Below are 19,532 nucleotides of genomic sequence, written 5' to 3' on the forward strand. Positions count from 1 at the left end.
GGTGGACGCTGCAGAGCAGCTTGTAGGTTGGGGTAGGTTGCCAGGAATGCTTCCTTGCATTCTTGTAACGGCAGTATGGCTAAGCATTATGGTAAGTGCTGAACGCGAGAGTTGCATTTCACCAATTTCTTCTAATGTTTTTAGCAAGTTGCAACAAGTGTTATGTGGAGGGGAGAGGAAATGTTTGGAGTTGTTTTGAAGCTGTTTTCTTTTTTTATTGTCACTATCCAAATCGTATGAATAGAAGGTATTAAAACATTGTCAGGGTAACCGCTGTCAGTCTTTGTGTCATGGTTAAATACTTCATATTTCTATTGGAAGGTTGAAAGACAGGCACCTGTGAAGGCTATCTTCAATTGCAAGTGTTTGGAACCTGAACATTGTTACGTTCAGTTCGGCTTTGAAATAACATTCTTCTCTTGCCCATCTTTTTGGCTCTGTTGCTAAGTGTTATTATTACTAGAAGAATTGGTGAGAATTCTGGCGCGCTAAGCAGATTTCTGCCATAGGCTGATATTTAAATTTGAAAAAGGCTTTCCTGTTGGAGATAAGATATATTGTGTGGTGTTTTAAAATTTTGCAGTTACGTTCAAGTTGTCTGCAGAACCACTTTGGATAACACAAGGTTCACTTTGTTCTCCCACAGAATGTCTAAGGTACATAAAACCTGTGTGATTTATAGCCTATGCAACATCTGTTGAGTCTAAAGATGATAAAATCTGTAGCTAATTGCAGGAAGTTATTGATGGTATGCCAAGGAAGAGGTGGGAGGAATTAAATATGCATTTATTAAAGATAAAAATTACATATATTCTAAAGTGCTGAGGGAGTTAACATAGCTGATTCTAAGGAAAATGCGGCTCTGTTTTTTGTAGAAATGTTTTCCTGAAGGTGTAAGTATGAAAGGGATGAGTAGTGGGTGTTGAAAAGAGACAGGAGAGACCCATAAGGAGAGAGGAATATGAAAGAAATATTTACAGCTTATATATGTAGCAAAGAAAAAAAAGTAATATTCCCTCTTATCCAGGGGCTAAGGTAACATGAGTTTTTTAAAAAAATTATTTTGTAGCACTGTAGCCCTAATAATCTTAAAATATTTCCTGGCATTTACATGTATGTAGTAGAAGTGATCCATGTTCTCTCATGTACAAACTGACATTTTTGGATGCCTGTTTTAGTGCAAAAATAATGATAAAACATCAAAAAAAATAAGATAGATCTTACTGAAGTGAAAAAATGAACTGTGGCTAGAAATTACTGGCTCAATAAGGTAATTGTAGACTTGTACACCTGAACTCTGTAACTGTCTGTAAATGCCATTATCCACATGTAAAACTGTTCAAGAATTAGGTCATTAACCATTAACATAATGAATTAAAAGACATATATGAACCAGCATCTCTTGTGCCTTCCTTTGAGGGCACTGATTCAGCGAAGAGTCAGCCATCTCTGCCGCCTCAGCAGCTGGTGAGATGTTAAAAAGAAGTTATTTTTTACTAAGATTTTCAAAATACATCATCCATTTTCCTTCATTTTCTTTTATCATTGTATGGTTATTGCAACATGACATGGTACTGTTGGAAACTGAATTATTTTAGCTTTACATAATGCTCTATATTGAGAAATTCTACTTAGTAATGGTAGTGAATGGTAATGCATCGATAATATTTAAAAGCGGCCAAAAATACAGGTATTTTCAGACCAACGTGTGTAAGTTTAGATTATCTTTTACATCCTTCTACTCATAACTATCTTGCTTGCTCTCATGGCTTTAGTTGTGATGCTAACTCAGGTAAATAAAAGAGAGACAGTCGTATACCTTCATTTAAATGAGTCCTTGTCTTTGTTTGGGAAAGAGATGTTTTTCTTCAGCCACTCCTGTGATACAGTTGGATGGGCATAATTCCTTTACATGGGTTTATGATGTAATTGCAATATAATTTCAATGCAATTATCTCTTGCAGATATGAGAGTACATTTCTTTCCATCCTGCTTCATTGTATATGCTGATGTGATGCTCCATTTTGAGGTGGATGGCTTATTGTTCATCTGTTGGGAAATATATTTTCCCTACAGTAAAAATCTTGATGAATGTCTGCTTGAAATTTATTAAAACCAAGTTTTATTTACCCCTTTGTTTTCCAGTTTTAGATGCTCTCCTGAAATCTGAGCAGAAATGCTATTTGCATTGGTAATGAGCAAGCAGTGCACATCTAGGTTCTTATGGTCTCAGGTGAGGGTGGGGAGGAAACTGTCAAGGTGGAAAGCAAGTGAGGGCACTAGTAACAGATTAATAAAGACTGTCTTTGATTTGTCTTTGACCGAACTGATTTGTGTTTGTATCCTTTCACAAGTTATATTTGTTCATACTTTTCTGTATCTATTTTTGAGCATACTGTCCTTCTCATCTCTTTCATTCTCTGAGTTAATTTCTTCAGCCAGCCCCTACTTGGGGTTCATCTCTCTCCTGTTCCATATTATACTTTTCTGTCCCTCTTTCTGTTTCCATCTTTTTCACATACGCTGTACACGTTGCATTGTGTCTGTGATGCTATGAAGTCTGTTCAAAACAGAAATAGAACAACTGCATTTTTACTGGCAGTGTTCTTTTTATTTTTACTTGGCTCCAAAAAAAAGCCTGAGAGGAGCATTGACTTGTAGACGTATTATTGCTTTGTTGCTGCAATAAATTTGATTTTGAAAGTCCGTGTACATCTGAAGAGCAGTTCCTCATCTGTGCAGTGTCTAAATTAAACAAATTTATTATGGAGAAGTGTTTTTTTCCTCTGTTTATTTTTAATCATAGAATAGAATCGTAGAATGGTTTCGGTTGGAAGCGACCTTAAAGATCATCCAGTGCCATTGGCAGGGACACCTCCCACTAGATCAGTAGTAGACACCAACCACAAGGTTCCCTTTGTTACCTTGGCCTCTTTTTTCTTAACCATAAGCTTTCAACATGTGAAGAACAGTTATAGCCATCAGAATATAATGTGGACTTTGTAAATGATATAGACATGGGGTTTGTTTTCATTATTATATCTTGTGCTTCATGTTATGGACCTGTTGTAGTTTATAGGTATTGATGTAAGACATTTTCTTTTGAATGTTTTCCGATTCCTAGGACATAATTCAGGTAGAATTTTTAGGGTGGAGTTGGTTTCAGCTCCATCCAAATGCTGGCGATGAATCGCATGAATGTTACATTTATTTGGGAGTATCTTATCACAGAGAATTTACAATAAAATGCAGTTTAAGTTACTAAAGATGTTTGGGAGCTCTTGAGGAAATTTCAGCTTCCTTTGAGGAAAGACTTAAGAAGCTTAGGGTGATTTTTTTAAGTTTTAGATCTTAATGTTTCACTCTTTAGCAATTTAAATTATATTAAAATATATTGTCTGCATTCCTGCAGGTTAACCTCCCTGGATAAGGTGTACAGCCCCACAAATACGGTATTCTCCCCAAATGTCTAATCAATATCTCCTGTGCTGTAACTTGTGTTTTTCTCATCTCTTGTCTGTTGTCCTGTCCATGTGCATCTCTAAGAAAGGTCTGTCTCTGTCTTATCCTGACCACTTGTTGGGTAGCAGAAGACAGCAGTTAGATGTCATCTCAATCATATCTTTTCTATGTTAACAGACTCAGTTCTCTCAGCCTTTCCTTATACTCATATGTGTCAGTCTTGGTGGTTCCCTGTTAGACTGGCTTTAGTTTGTGTCTTTTTTCTGCAGGGAGGCATGAAGTACAGGGGCTTTACGAATGCCAAAAAACTGTCGCTTCCCTCAAGCTACTGGCTTAACGCTTGCTACACCCAGTCCAGTACACAGTAGATTGCTTCTGCTGCAAGGACACACTGAAATTTACTTTCAACTTGCTGTCCACAGGGTCCTTTTCTGCAGAGTTTCAGGTGCACAGGGTTGTGCCAACGCAGATGAACAGGGCTTAATTTGCTTTTGTTAAATTTCATGTTTCCATCTGTCCATTTCTCAAGGTTGTTGAGGTTCTTCAGACTGGCAGCCCTGCCCTGAGAACTTCCCCCAAATTGCTATCACCCATAACCTCACAGAAGGTTGATTTTGTCCCATCACCCAGGTTACTAACGATGACTTTAAATAGTATCACCCTCACGGCTGACCAGCCACCAGCTGGATGTGGAGTCACTACCTACTCCCCTTGGAGCCTGCCAGTCCAGGCAGTTGAGGAGGCAGTGGGTGAGATAGAAAGTATGAGGTTTAGTAGGTTGTGGTTAAGTAAGTCTGTCAGTCTGTATTCAAAGGTGAGGGGGAAGGCTGGGGGAGATCTAATGGTGCGTAGGTGGGGAACCTTAAAGGAGTTCAACAGCTCTTGCTTTAGGCCTAAGTGAATGTGGGAGTAGTGTGGTATAACTTGTGATTAGACCTAAGTAATGTTTGTCTTGGTGTGTTAAGCTATTTTCTGAATCATGGCATTTTCACAGGAATGTCTCCAAAATCTGGTGCTCATTGTTAAGTCACTGATGATGATAAAAATAGATAGCAAAGTCATTTCCATCAATTCCAGATCCCACCTGGCATCTGATTTCTAGCCCAGAGAGTAGTAGGAATTAACTCTTCTATCAAGACAATTTAAATGTAGCTTTAATATGATGTTAAAAATAGCTACTCAGTCTTCCTCACTACTCCTCCAGTATTGTTATCAGCTTTGGGTGTGTTTTTTCAGTTTTATGCATGCAGTATGGAGAGAAACAGCAAGTTTCTGCTGTAGATGGCATTGATCATAGATGATTATTAAAGTATTACTACTGTAGTACTACCATACTGCTACAAACAGTATTCTTTAATCATTTGGAGGAAGCAAAGATGATCGCCAGTGCAGGATGACAACTCATTCCTTCTTATTCCAACCTGCCTATAAACCTTCATTTCCCCTCTGTTTTAACATGCTAGAAAAAACCCAGTTCTTTCATACCTATGTGATTGCTAATTTTAGATTTTGGAATTCTCAGTTTTCTTCTGAAGTAAAGCTTGAATCAGGAAAGATAATGCTCCATCACTGGAAGTGTTTAAGGTCAGGTTGGACAGGTCTTTATGCAACATGAACTGGTGAAAGATCTCCCTGACCAAGAGGGCTGGACTAGATAGTCTTTAAAGACTGCATCTGAACGAAATGTTCTGTGATTCTTTGGTAAACAATGTAGATGACAAGTCTGTTCTACAATACAGATAATGATGTAAATGAGGAGTTCAGATTTTGCCTTCTTTGAATCATATGCTTTCTACCAGTTTAGTTTTGGTACTGTTGACCTCATTTTTCTGAAACTACACCAGTCTTGACATGTAATTGATATGCAAAATGGAGAAGTATTCTACTTTGTTTTTATTTTTAATGTCCCCTTCACTAGGGACATCTGTCAGAAGCTATACCTGATTGTCTAATACATTCTGTTTCCTTTTCTGGACGTAAGCAGCAAGAGCGTGTTAACATGCTGTCTGAAAAGGAAAACAGAAATACCGTGCCATGGGCCTCACTCAGTTTCTGTCTCCAGCAGGATGATTTTGCCTCACTTAATGTTGGTCAAACAGCAAAACTAAAAAAACCCATATGTATTATGCATACAAGTAGTTAATTTTTAAGACAGTAGAAACTGGTTAAATAAAGATCAGTTTTCATAAGAACTTAATGGCGTTTTAGTGGCAGAAACAGATTTTATTCTTGGTTATATCACTGAGGAAGGGGGAAGTTTTCAGGAATCTTGCTTTGTAGGAAAAGGGAAGGAAAGGCAGCAGGAGTTTTGTAAGCAACTGGCATTTTAGTAAAATAAAATGTTCTTCCTCTTTACTAATGGGTTCATAATATATGCAGAAAATTTTCAAAATTAATAATTTTGTGAAGTGTATCTAAAATATGTGGCATATTGTATATGACAGATAATATAGAGTGATGACGTTCCTATTTTGAACACTTTAAAAGGCATAATGTATGCAGTTTTCTTAGGAATAGACATCTTTTACTGAAGAGCTCATGTTCTATAAGATGGCTGTAAGATATTGTTTCATAGTAACAGTAGTGGAATCCCTTTCGCTTGATTTAAAGGCTTAAGATAAGCCTTGCTGCAGCAAATACTTCGGTGCCTGATACAGAGCGTGGGGCAGTCATTTCAGCCTGTGTGGAGAATTCATCTGATTAAAACAGAACATGGAGAAGGGTTCTTTTTTGAGGTACCAGCTTCCACTTTGAAGACTGACAAATGTGTTTGCTCTTGCCATTCCCCACCTGTTCTGTGCATCAACAGCATGAAAAATTTATGTGCCTCTGAGAAGCAGACTATTGTTCTTTATTTTGCGATGTGTTAGTCTATTCTACTTAGAGAATGAAGATGTAGTATGAAATGTTAGATTGCTTTCACCGAAGTGTGAGCATTGGGTTTCTGCTGAGGTATTGGGATCTCAGGGTCTCTTATAAGTCTGGTTTTCATTTCATATTACCTGCATTGATAAAAATAACTAAGGTTATTTTTAGGTAATTCAGGCCCAGCAGCATCCTGGGTTGTTGGTTCAGTTACAAGTGAGGGAAGCAGAGTCTCATCCTTTCCAGTAACTAGTGCTGTAACTAACATTTTCACTAGGACCATGGAAGTTTCCATGCTGGGTTAGATTTGTGGCCCATTTGAATTAGTAAATTACTTTGAGGTACTTTAGAAGCACATGGAAAAAGTTTGATTGCATCCTCAGGAATTCTAACACATCAATCTACTCATTTTGTTTGTTTTTCGCTTGTATCTAGGCACTGCCTAGGTCCAGACTGAAGCCCTTTCAGAACTGAAGTTGATTGTCACTGCTGAACAATTCTTCCTCAGAGAAAAGATTTTACATGCTTTTACAGTATCTGTCCAGTCCCTTCTAACTTTTTGTAACAGAAACAAATGTTTCAAATAACAGTTTAGGTTCAGTTTTGTGAATATCTGCACACATGAGCTTCCTCCAAGAAAAGTTGTGTCCTGCCTGTGGGTTCCTACCCTCTCCCTGTGTTCTTCTGTGTCTGTATTGAGTCAGATGAGAGAATGTCTTTAGATGAAAACTAACTCAACTGAAGAAGACTCTCTTATGAGTGCTAAAACTTGGAGGCTGGGATGGAGTGAAAGAGTAGGGAAGCAGGTTATGGGCATGGAGGTGGAAATCAGAGAACGTTCTGTTCAGGGCAGCCTGCACTCAGATCAGCTTAAAGTAATAATGACATTGCAGTTCTACTCCGTCTTGACATTCTTTACTTATAATATGCTATTTCTAATAGACAGTTTCAACCATTTTTTTTCTGATGGTTAAGTTACCTCTAGAGAAATTTTCAGTATGAATGCTGTGCTGTATTCACTGTAATATTTGCTCCGTAGCAGTCCTCCACAGTATTTCTTGATAAATCATGTTTTGGTAGCCTCTCATCTTCTGCATACTTAAATCCCAGCAGAACTCTTGGGTATCATTTGGACCTGTTGACTTTTTGGAATTTAAATTAGTTTCTTCCAAAATGGTAATTTTTCTTCATTATGGAAAAAAAACAGCCTTAGGGTACAGATATCACCAACATTTTCTGCAACTGAGACTGCAGAAGCAAAATAAAACAAATGACCCATGTGAAAGAAGTAAGCCCCAAACCTTCTTCAAACAGGCAAACAAAAATCTATGGTTTTATGATTTTGTTTGGAGTTTCAGGAATGGCTTAATTTCCTTTAATTTCCCCATCCCCCCAGTCTCCCATGACACACTCCTGAATTTGTCAGTGGATTCTTGCTACTTATGCATCTGGGGGATTTTGATGATATTACATGTTTGCTTCCAGGGAATCCATGTTAGCTCTTATAATTTCCTTCTTTCCTCCTTTTTATTAGCATCACTGAGGTTTCTTCTTAGAGCACAGAAAGATTTCTCTGTTGGGTCAAGTAGCGTCTTAAGTGACACAGTCTAATCACATTGGTCTATTACTAGCTGTCCTGGTTTCATCTTTGTTAGTGCACCTGGTTGTCTTCAGTAGTTGTCTGCTGATTCTCTAGTTTCTACCAAAAGCTCAAAATCAAATCAGTCTAAATAAAGAGCATAATAAAGTTTTTGTGAAGCTCATGGGATTCCTAGATTCGTAGTTATAAATATATTTTAGTACTTACAGAAAATTTTAATTCAGATTTTCTTCTTATCTTCATTATGTATTATCAGAGAGCAATATTTGAGGTCAAAAAATGAAATCAGAGAAAGGTTCTACGTTGTTGAGTCACTTGGATTAAGAAAAGCTCACCATTTTGCTCAGTGTATTGTTCTACCTAATGTACGATGGGCATATTGGATTTATCGCTGTCTATTAGACTGTTCTTACATAACTATATGGGCAATGTTGGTTTAAAAACTACATTTTTAAGCAGCTTCTCGGCTGGTAGATTAGAAAAGCTGATCAAATTTAGTAAATCAAGAGCATTTAGAATTGTAATGACAAAAAACTTTTCTCTTTAAGAAATATAAAGTTCTAACCCTTTGTCAGGCTGAGGTAGATTATAAATGTCACTGATTCCTAGGGCTCAGTGTATTCTGCTTTAACACATAACATTTTTGTTCAAGAAGAGGATTCAGCAGTGTTGTGGTTTAACCCCAGCTGGCAACTAAGCTCCACACAGCTCTTTACTCACTCCCCTCCAGTGGGATAAGGGAGACAATTGGAAGATTAAAATAGAGAAAACTTGTGGGTTGGGATAAAGTCAGTCTAATAGGTAAAGCAAAGCTACATCACGTATAACAGTTGCTTGGGAAGACAAACACCATTGCTCTGAATGTCCCCCTCTTCCTACTTCTTCCTGCAGATTTATATGCTAGGTAGGATGTCGTATGGTGTGGTATGGGATATCCCTTTGGTCAGTTGGGGTCAGCTGTCCCAGCTGTGTCTCCTCCTACCTTCTTGTGCATCCCCAGACCACTCACTGATGGGATGATGTGAGGAGCAGAAAAGGCCTTGACTTTGTATAAGTGCTGCTCGGCAGTAACAAAAACCCCCACCTGTGTTATTTAAACTTTTCAGCCCAAATTCAAAACATAGCCCCATACTAGCTACCTTGGATAAAATAGTATTAGTTTTACTCTAGTGCTTTAAGGGTAAAGCAGAGGGAAAGCTGACAAGTTTTAAACTGTGCCCCAATCCCCAGTGTCTGTACTGACTGAGAGATAAGCCACTCTGCTTAATTCCTAAGAAGAAGACACAAGTACCTTATGGCCCATGTCACCTTCACCTCTGATCATGACCATGGTGTCATTGACAGACTGTGCATGGCAAGAAACAGAATAGTGATTGCATAAGTGCCTGAAGCAAAATCCCACATTTGTTGGTTGCTACGTTAATAGCTGGTGGTATCTTTGTTGTATTTCACATGACAACGTTTCTCTAGTAACTAAAATTGTCTGGTTGGAATGTGTGAATTCCTCTGCAATATTTTAAATAGACTGGCTTGTAAACGCACTGTGGTTCTGGCTGTGATCTGGTCGTCCTTGTGTCAGCTGCCCTTCTGCTTTGTTTCATTGTGCGCTCTAGGATGGCAGCATCATTCCGGTGAATATGCAAGTATAGATATTTCTAATACTGTTTTGCCTGCTTAGATGATAAAATCGGTGTAAAGGCGCATATCCTGCCCCTGTTACAGCTTCTGCTCTTACATAAGAAAGGCAGGAAAGCACTTGCAGGTGTTTCTGCCGTACCCTTGCTCTCCTTAGGAAAACTGCCTTTCTTTTTAAAATGTGATTGTTAGGGCTTCTCCCTAGGTACAATAGCATCTGAGAGCATCCACAGCAAGATGTCTAACCACTGACCCCACAGAAAGGCCCTCTGTTTTGAAGCCGTGCTGAAATGCATTGTCCTAAAGCATATTGTTAGGATTGCAGGAAATTTGGAGTGAAACTGCAGATTTTGGCAGTTTAGCGAGAGGTGGCTGCCAGTCTGAGGCACAGATGGAGGTATTTGGAGAAGCCAAAGCAGCATGGTCTTTCTGTTCCTTTCTTAAAACCATCAGAAGGATTAGATTTTTAGCACTTGAAATGGCTTAATTTAGATTTTGAGAAAAATACAGTAGGGAGAGAGTCTCTTTTTTTAGTTCTCTTCACAGATTTTTCTGTAAGTTTAGAAGATCAGAACCATATTTTTTAATTTGATTTTGTTTAAGCAGCCTGGAGTTGCAGAATACAATTTTATGACATAAGTGAACTCCACAGCAGCTCTTGTATTTGTGGACTGTGTAAGGTGATATTTGCACCTTTTTTTAGTCAAGTTGCCAAGAAACTACTTCATAGTTTACTATGGCAGGAGACTTAATCTGTGGGTAGTTCTTTGCACTTTTTTTTTCCTGTGCAGCTGAGAGGAGAAGGGTCAGAAAACTTGTCTTCACATTCAAGACGCTTGCTCACTGAAGTTACTAATTGAATTAGTGGGAGTTTAATATCCATTTTAATAGGTTCATGTGCAAGGCCACCTGTAGATATGCAGCTTAGTTACAGCAAAAAGAAGCAGGGAAGTCATGGTCTGGGTGGCTGCTACAGCCTCTAGCAAAAGCGGCTTTGTAAGCCTGCCTGCATCCAGGGCTTCAATAACAGCCTGTGCAGCATGAGGTGTGCTGGTCTGCTGCTCAGCTGTCCTTTGACTGCTCTGATCCATTTTTAAACAAATGCATACGGACAAAAGCATTTACAGGCTTATTCTTAGTAAACAAAAACCAATTTGACATACTGTACTGTTATGGAATTGATTTCCTTTATAGAATCATAGAATCGTAGAATCACCAGGTTGGAAGGGACCCACTGGGTCATCGAGTCCAACCATTCCTAACAATCTCTAAACCATTGCCCCTCAGCACCTGGTCCACCTGTCCCTTAAACACCTCCAGGGAAGGTGACTCAACCACCTTCCTGGGCAGCCTATTCCAGTGCCCAATGACCCTTTCCATGAAAAATTTTTTCCTCATGTCCAGCCTGAACCTCCCCTGGCAGAGCTTGAAGCCATTCCCCCTTGTCCTGTCCCCTGTCACTTGGGAGAAGAAGCCAGCTCCCTCCTCTCCACAACCTCCTTTCAGGTAGTTGTAGAGAGCAATAAGGTCTCCCCTCAGCCTCCTCTTCTCCAGGCCAAGTAACCCCAGGTCTCTCGGCCGCTCCTCAGAAGACTTGTTCTCCAGCCCCCTCACCAGTTTCGTTGCTCTTCTCTGGACACACTCCAGAGCCTCAACATCCTTCTTATGGTAAGGGGACCAGAACTGAACACAGTACTCCAGGTGCGGTCTCACCAGTGCTGAGTAAAGAGGGAGAATAACCTCCCTGGACCTGCTGGTGACGCCGTTTCTGATACAAGCCAAGATGCTGTTGGCCTTCTTGGCCACCTGAGCACACTGCTGGCTCATGTTTAGTCGGCTGTCCAACCACAACCCCCAGGTCCTCCTCCTCCAGGCAGCTTTCGAGCCAGACTTCTCCCTGTCAGTAGCACTGCACAGGGTTGTTGTGCCCCAAAGGGCCAGACCCGGCCATTTGGACCTTGTTAAATATCTCATGCCATTGGTCTCAGCCCAAGTGGTCCAACCTGTCAGATCCCTTTTGCAGAGCCTCCCTACCCTCTATCAGATCCATGCTTCCACCCAGCTTAGTGTCATCTGCAAACTTGCTGAGGGTGCACTGAATGCCTTCATCCAGGTCATTGATAAAGACATTGAACAGGGCTGGACCCAGTACCGAGCCCTGAGGAACCCCACTTAACTGGTTAACTGGTCTCCAGCTGGAGTTAACTCCATTGCCACCACTCTCTGGACCCAGCCATCCTACCAGTTTTAAACCAGGAGGAGCGTGCACCTGTCCAGGCCAGAGGCAGACAGTTTCTGAAGCAGAATGCTGCGAGAAACTGTCAAAGGCTTTACTGAAGTCCAAGAAGACTACATCCACAGCCTTTCCCCCATCCAGTAGTCGAGTAATTTTGTCATAGAAGGCGATCAGGTTAGTTTGGCAAGATCTGCCTGTCGTGAACCCGTGTTGACTGGGCCTGATCACCCGGTTCTCTTGCATGTGATTCATGATAGCACTCAAGATCACCTATTACATGACTTTCCCCGGCACTGAGGTCAGACTGACAGGCCTGTAGTTCCCTGGATCCTCCCTGCAACCCTTCTTGTAGATGGGCACAACGTCAACCAGCCTCCAGTCCAGTGGAACTTCCCCAGTCAGCCAGGACTGCTGGAAGATGATGGAAAGGGGTTTAGAAAGGACATTCGCCAGCTCCTTTAATACTCTTGGATGGATCCCATCCGGCCCCATAGACTTGTGGGTGTCTAGCTGGGCAAGCCTTATTCCTTATTATGTAGTACTCTTCTAACCTTTTTGTTTCAGATTCTTATGAGATGTTTTTCATATGCAGGTATGGGGATGTTCTCTGCATAGCTGTGAAGTGACTCACTTGGAATTTTGTGTTCAGTTGTGAACATGTGGTTGCTATAATTAATCTAAGGCTTGGATTAGTTTATTGTGAATAAACAATTATTGCATACTAAAGTGAAAGGTTATTTGGCAAAGATTTAAAAGTTCAATTGGCTTAGGTGGAGTTGAAGTCTGTGCCTTAAAGTGTGCCTTAAAAAACTGACTTGGAGGGCGTAAAAGGAAGATCACTTTATTAGGAAGTCATAGTGGGCTGGTTGTAAATGGAAATGGGGGAAACATTGTTTGATGAAGGAAGTATCTGGATTATTCTGTTAGTTTTATGGGTTCTTTCAAAAGAACCAGTGGAAGACCTGCTAGATTGAGCTTAATGCTGAAAACTGTGTAGATGAGAGTAGTCCTGTATTATTTCAGAGATAAGTGGTATTGTAAATGTCTAGGTTACCTTGACATAGGGAACTGCGATGATTTAAATCTAGAAAGGTAAAAAAGGAGGAAAAAACCCATTGTTTAACTCTGAAGGTTCTAAAGGTTCACTGAGTATGTTTCTAGACTGCTTTTACATTTCTCTACAGGTGTAACCTAAGGCCTGTTCCTTAAAGCATGGCCCAAGCATGTTCAGCATGTTCTATAAATTTAATCATCCAGTTCCCACAAAATTTATGTTGTAATTCAGAGTTTTAACTGGAGAGATGTGTCTGTTCTTGGAGGAACATAAAGCAGTAGATGTTCTCAGGTCATGCTTTCCATATTGCATAGTTTGATTTGCGAGTGAGCCATAGTTATGGGTGTAATTGAATGTGAATGATCTGAGTTCTAGCCCGATGTAAACTATAGGTCTTCATTAGTCTGAAGTTGAATATATGGTTCCTGCATCCTAAACTTTGTTACTGTCACTATCAAGTCAAAGACTTCTGGGAAGAGGTGTCCTCCACCCCTTTTTTCAAAGACACATCACTACTTAGGTTAGGTCAGGAGTGCAAAATCAGGCAAAAGCCAACAAGCAGGGAACGTAGAGGTCAGGGAGCCCTTGGAATGTTAAAACCTTGTTTTTACTCCCTGGGTTGTGTTTTATGTATGAAACTGTCCAGTGAGAAAAGCCTAAACATCCATTATAATATTGCCGCCTTTAAAAGAAAGTGAATGTGTCTGGAAGAAAAAGTGTTACAGATTCAAACCTCCTTTGATAAAGGGAGGTAAGTATTGGGGTTTCTACTTGCTGGAATGCTCTACTTACTAAGTGGCTGTTAGTGAAAGACAAGTAATTTGGCCAGACCTACATAGCCAGTGACAGAGTTGATACTGAATATATTTTCTTGTTGCAGTTTGCCAGTCTACATCAGTAGTCTGTAGATGCCTGACTGATGGTTGTTTCCACAATAATAAATTTTGTAATGTTTCTGTGATTGAAAATGAAAAAAATATTGTTTTCTTTTCCTGCCATTTCTCTGTGTTTGATCTCAAGTGTTTAGAAGTGCAGTTTAAATATATGAAGTGTAATTTAAATCTAGTAACATATCGTGTATCTAGAATTTCAGATCTAGAGCAAAATTGTGCTTACCCAAACTTCTGGTTTGAAAAGTTTAATTATCTGGGACAATCCTTTGGGACAAGGAGGTGATTTCTTGCCCCTTCCTGCCCTGTGACTGAGACTCTGGAGTACCTAGAACTGATGCTGTGCATCTCTTTTGAAGTGTCTGGGTGTAGAGAAGGATGGTAAAGTAAATTTGGTGTATTCAATATCCCAGTTTTCTTGAATAATAATCTGTTTATTTTCATTTTTCTTCTGGTATAATACCTACTTTGACATACTCTTTTGTCCAGTGTTGTGTGCGAAAACATGCTTTGGAATTAACTGTAATTTCAAATTGTTCTAACATGTTTAAAATGTTCCGTTATCCTATGTCATGCTTATCAATGTTTTGTTGCTTTTATAGATTACCTTTCTCAAGGGGTAGATCTCTCTGGAATAGAAGTAATTGAAAACGATCTGACTTTTTATTGCAAGAGCTCGCTTGAGGTGGAAAATCAGGCTAAAAGGTTGTGCTTGAGCAAGGTGTGGAGACTCAGGTAAAATACACTTTCGTTTTTTTACTTTCTTTCGAAAGTGAAGTGTAAAAGTAATCTGAAGGGATTTCCTTTGTTTCGTGGTAGCATTGACTAATAGAGATTAAATGTGAAAAAAGTCTTACATAAGAAATTCTGACACATGAGAGTATCCAAAGAAATGGACGAAGCTGGCATTGTACAACATTTGCAAGAACAAAACTTGCAGGATCTGACCCTGAAATTTGGGAGAAAGTAGTGCTAATATGAAGAGTTTGACTCTAAACATTGATTAAAGCTTGATGATTGATAGAACCTAAAACTGTAAGAAGATTTGTACATTTTAGCTGTGCAATAGTATATTGCAATGATTTGAAAGATTTCCCATTAAAACTTTCAAGAGCATTTTAAACTTTGAGGTAAGTGTTCACTGTAGGGAAGATAAAACTGAATATACATAATTACATTTATCCAATCTAAATTTAATTATCTAGATTTTTATTAACCTGGCTGCATCTGTTATTTAACTATTTGTAGTATCATTAGTACTTTCTTCTTGCCTTTTTAAAAATTCCTGTTCTTTCGTCTATAATTTTTAGTATTCTTTTTTAAAAACGCAGTATTTTAAATCTCCATTACTACAATAAGAGGCAAAATCTAGTACAAATCCCTGTCAAATTTGGGTTTTAAATCAGAGAACAATGAGGGTTGGAACAGGCATTTTTTGTGCTGTTTGTTACCAACAGTTAACCTACCTGTAAGTCAGTATAGCATTCATTTGACTGTTTGAAAGTTGGCATGAAAATAGAACTTACATAGAATAGAAAATCTCTTAATTGGCTTGGTTAGGTAATTGAAGATTAAAATTACCAGTGTGTCTCAAACTTTTACCAGACCTCTCGTTTCATGTAATTTTGTGCAAAAAGAAGTCATGATATGTAAATACCTTGGCTATTTACGATAGGCAAACGGTAGGAAAAAGCACCTCATTTTTCACTTGGTTATTGTTCAAATGTTGAAACTCCTGGCTGTTAGAGCATGTTGCCAAGCTATGATTGGGCTTCTTAGAAGCTATGAAACATATGCAATGTTAAATAAAGACTGCATGAAGATACGGCCTGAGAAAAAGCAGGTGGACATTTGTTTTAAATGTAGTAAAATCTTCATCAGCGAGTACTCCTTCTAGTTTTTCATGTTATGTTGACCTTCCCTGATAATTTTCTCTTCATATTAAGTGCTAAAACAGAACTGACAAAGAAACCTTGGGGAAATCAATCCCACTCCACTTGAAAAATAGATAGATTTATTAGGTGTTCCAGGCTGTATCCAGGTAATCAAGAGATTATTAAAGTATATGACTGTTGTGCTTTAGCCAGGGGCCTGTTTCCAGCAAATGGAAGATTCTTTGGAAGAACATTAGTAGTGCTTAGTCATATCAGAAGCTGGGCTGTTTTCATGAAGAGGTGTTGGGATATGCTTCACAGTTTTATTGTTGGATATAATTTGTGGATTTTATGTTGGAAAAATAGTGTCTTTAGAAAACATGCATGCAGGCATTGCCCAAAAAATCTGGAGCTTGAAGTACAACTAGCAGATAGTATATCTTTGATTCTTGTTACTGTAGCTGTGCATTTCACTGACAAGTTGATTTACATTTATACCTACAAACCCCTGAGATTCCTCCTAAGAGGACATGGGTTCTTCACCTTTTCTTCTGTTTCGTATGACATATTCCTCAGATGGGCTGTCTTCCTGCTAGTATCTATTCTGGTAGTCAAGTCTATACCTTTGAGAATAGTGCACCTATATTAATTTGTCCAGGTGGTTCTTCAGTTATTTGATATTCATGTTTAGAATTGCAATTTTAGTTTTCACCTTTGTTTTAATCTGGTGTGTAAATAATACAGGAGATCAGTTGCCTACGTTACAGTGAGCTATATTTCTGTATTTAGCACTTTTCAGCAATGCCTTAATAAGAAAGTTATCTTACAATCTCCATTTGCGAGTGTTTCAGTGTCCATCAGGAAGAGAAGGCAGGAAAGTGGAAATACGCAAATAAGTAAAACTTTTAGTATCTCCTTTTAAGCAGAATTTGTTTGAATTCGGTGAATGTCTTCTCTAGAATTCTGCTTTTTTCCAGAGGTGCTGCTAGAATTTACTCTGACAAAGAGAGTGGAAATAAAATGTTTAAACTGCCTCTTTCAGCATTTTGATATGCCTAGTTTGTTTAGATAATAAACTATTTTTGTTTTTTTGATTATTTATTTAATGATGTATGTCACATGCTAATGAGATTTTCCCAAATAATCACTAGCAGTAGCACATGAAAGCAGATACCTGTGAGTGACACATTGTCTTTTTCTCTGTGTTTCTAATTCGGTTGCTTTTATGGCATGTCCATCACTGCAAGCACTTGTATGTTTCTGCAGAAGAAATGACATCTCCTCTTTCCTACTTCCTTTGCAGTTGTGCATTAGCCGTTCACTGCTTCAGAAGTGATGGCTTCCACTCATGTTCATGGCGGTGTCTTTAAAGCTGCTGTCTGGCTATAAACTAGAAGTGTGTGTCAGTGTATCTAAAACAGGCTTTCATAGAGCTGCCAACCATGCTTGTCTTCCTATATCCTTTTAGAAAGAGGTAAGCCCTCTTTGCTGTTGTTGACAGAAGTATTATAGCCACAAATAATAGCAAACCCAGTCAAGCAGGGGTACCAGTGGCTATGAGCAGGTTTTTCATTGTCCCGTAAGCTTTGTTGCACACTCCTAGTGTACATAGCACAGATTGATGCTCTTTCATGACCCATAGAACAGTAACAAGGAAATGTATTCAAATCCCATCCTTACTGTTTGGTCCTTAACTCCTCGGTAGCTTTCCTCCACGCTGTAAGCAAGTTAATGGCAGATAGTATAGAAATCAGGGTAGGCTGCTTTAACAGAGATACTTTAGTAACAGATACTTTGTTTTACAGAACAACTTTATTGAAGTCACTATTCTAAGAGAAGCAACAGCAATGTTTTCCTGCGTTAAAAGATAAAAAGAGGTACATATCCATCTTGCAATTGCCTGAAGCATCCCCCAGCATTTCTCTTGCTTACAGGATAAACCTTAGGCAGAAGAATCTGGATTTGCTCTTGACAGCACTTCATCCCTTTATTCAACAACAGTGTATTGTGTAAAGCCGGTCTGAATAATAAGAAATTACTCAGAGCAACGGGAGATTTATTAAGATTACTATTGCTCAATTCCAGGTAGAATGCTTATGCCAGGCAGTGTTGTGGATGCTATACTTATGAAAAAGAACTGTCTGCAACTTAGCTCACACTTCAAACTCTTACTGCTACATATTGTTTTGCTTAGTATGGGACTTTCTTCTTAAAGCCAGGGATGCCCAAACTTAGTTCCATCGGCCAGTGGCAAGTTTGATAGCATTAGAAGCTAGGTCATGTGTGTGCAGAAAGGACATGCATTTCCATCTCCTCCCTCTTTACTCCCCTGAAGAGCTATCCCTAGTTCTGAGCTAAGTTCACTGCTTTAACAACAGTTCAGGTCTCTTCTGCGTAAGAAGAATGGATTTTTCATGTATGTATTTATATGTATTTGTGTGAAATATGTTAGGAACCCACACTCTTGCTTTTGACTATACCAATGCAAACTTTACTATTTAGGATGTAGATGGTGAGGCCTATGGTATTATTAAAGATTGATTTAAATATGAAATATCCATTTATGCCAAACAAGACGTGGTGTGGAGATTAAAGCAGAACTCAGATTTCCTTGCATTTGCACCTTAAACACAGTTTGTCCTTCTGTGTGTTACAGAAACATTCTGTATCTTTGACCATCAACAGTAAAAATTTTCCTTCTTTATCTCCTAGACTGATCTATGGGAGACTCCTTGTTTTTTTTTTAAGGAAGATTGTGGTTAAATTCTGTGACGTTAGATGCCCAGTTTTCCTTGTTTAACGTATGAGCCAATTTATTTTCCTGCCTAGCGTGGATCTGGAGAGAGTTGAATTCATTGGAAATTCACTGAAATTGTTCTGGTGATCATGTAGTAAAGTTTTCTGATCATGTTAGAGAAAGCAAAGAATAAGTGTAAGCTTAATAACTACCCTTTGTCCAAATGAATATTAAATTGTTTATGCGGGTTTTTTTTATACATAGTTGGGGTTTTGTTTTTTTATTCCCAAATGAAGACCTTTCCTAATTATAACCTCAGAAAAAAGAAGAGGGGGAAAAACTCCAGCAGAAATAAATTCTAAACTCTACTTCTGCAAGGTGTTCAAATGCCTGATTTGTATGCACAGGATAAATATGTAAACAATACAATCGGAACAAATATGTCTCAATTAATTCTGTAACATCTTTATAACTGTTGTCACTTTGAGCGTATTTGGGGACATTTTGAATTTTCATATTGTAACTGACTGAGTAGAATTTGTTTATGAATTGTTCTGTGTTGTGTTCTTGTTCCATGCTGAACCTTTCCTCTGAGGTTGTCGACTCTGGGACAAGTACAAACATTTTTTTTCCACTTCTACAAATTATTAACTAGATGTTTATGCATAATTGTTCTTGACTAACGCTTTTTAGCACCTGACAAAAGTGATGGGAGGATGAAGTATCTGCATAATTAACCAGTTGTCTGGAGGTGACCGTCAAGAAGTTGCTCAATTGATCTCAGTTCAGGATTCCCTAACTTAGGTGCTTATGTAGTACATGCAATGTTATGGCAAAATTCATAAAATTACACTAACATCTTTCATAGACTGGCATTTAATCTCATGTCAGAGATCTCTAACAGAAGGTCGTTGTCATCTCCAAGGGATTGGAGAGGAAAATATGCACATAATTGACCATTTTTCTGAACATGATCATCAAGATTTTGCATAATTTATTTCATTTCAAGGTCCTGTGAGCTGAGTGCTTATGCAGTACAGCTTGCAGCATTACGATAAGATTGGTGAAATTAATCTTAAATCCTTCATAGGGCAGTCGAGGATCTTAAACAATACATGCTTGTTATTATCCTGTGGCAGCATTTTCCAGTCAAGCAAATGCACTTGAAAGTTTTTGAGA

General features: G+C 38.7%; 1 protein-coding gene across 1 annotated transcript in view; it reads left to right on the forward strand.

Moving 5' to 3' along the window:
• The window catches only part of COG5 (component of oligomeric golgi complex 5), a 185,136-nt gene that overhangs the window by 64,582 nt on the left and 101,022 nt on the right, over window positions 1–19,532 (forward strand). The window contains 2 exon segments of the mRNA XM_054063261.1: window positions 14,345–14,451; window positions 14,454–14,477. Coding sequence (XP_053919236.1) covers window positions 14,345–14,451; window positions 14,454–14,477 — 131 coding nt within the window.

This window comes from Cuculus canorus, chromosome 1, assembly GCF_017976375.1.
Source record: "Cuculus canorus isolate bCucCan1 chromosome 1, bCucCan1.pri, whole genome shotgun sequence".
Classification (NCBI taxonomy): Eukaryota; Metazoa; Chordata; class Aves; order Cuculiformes; family Cuculidae; genus Cuculus; species Cuculus canorus.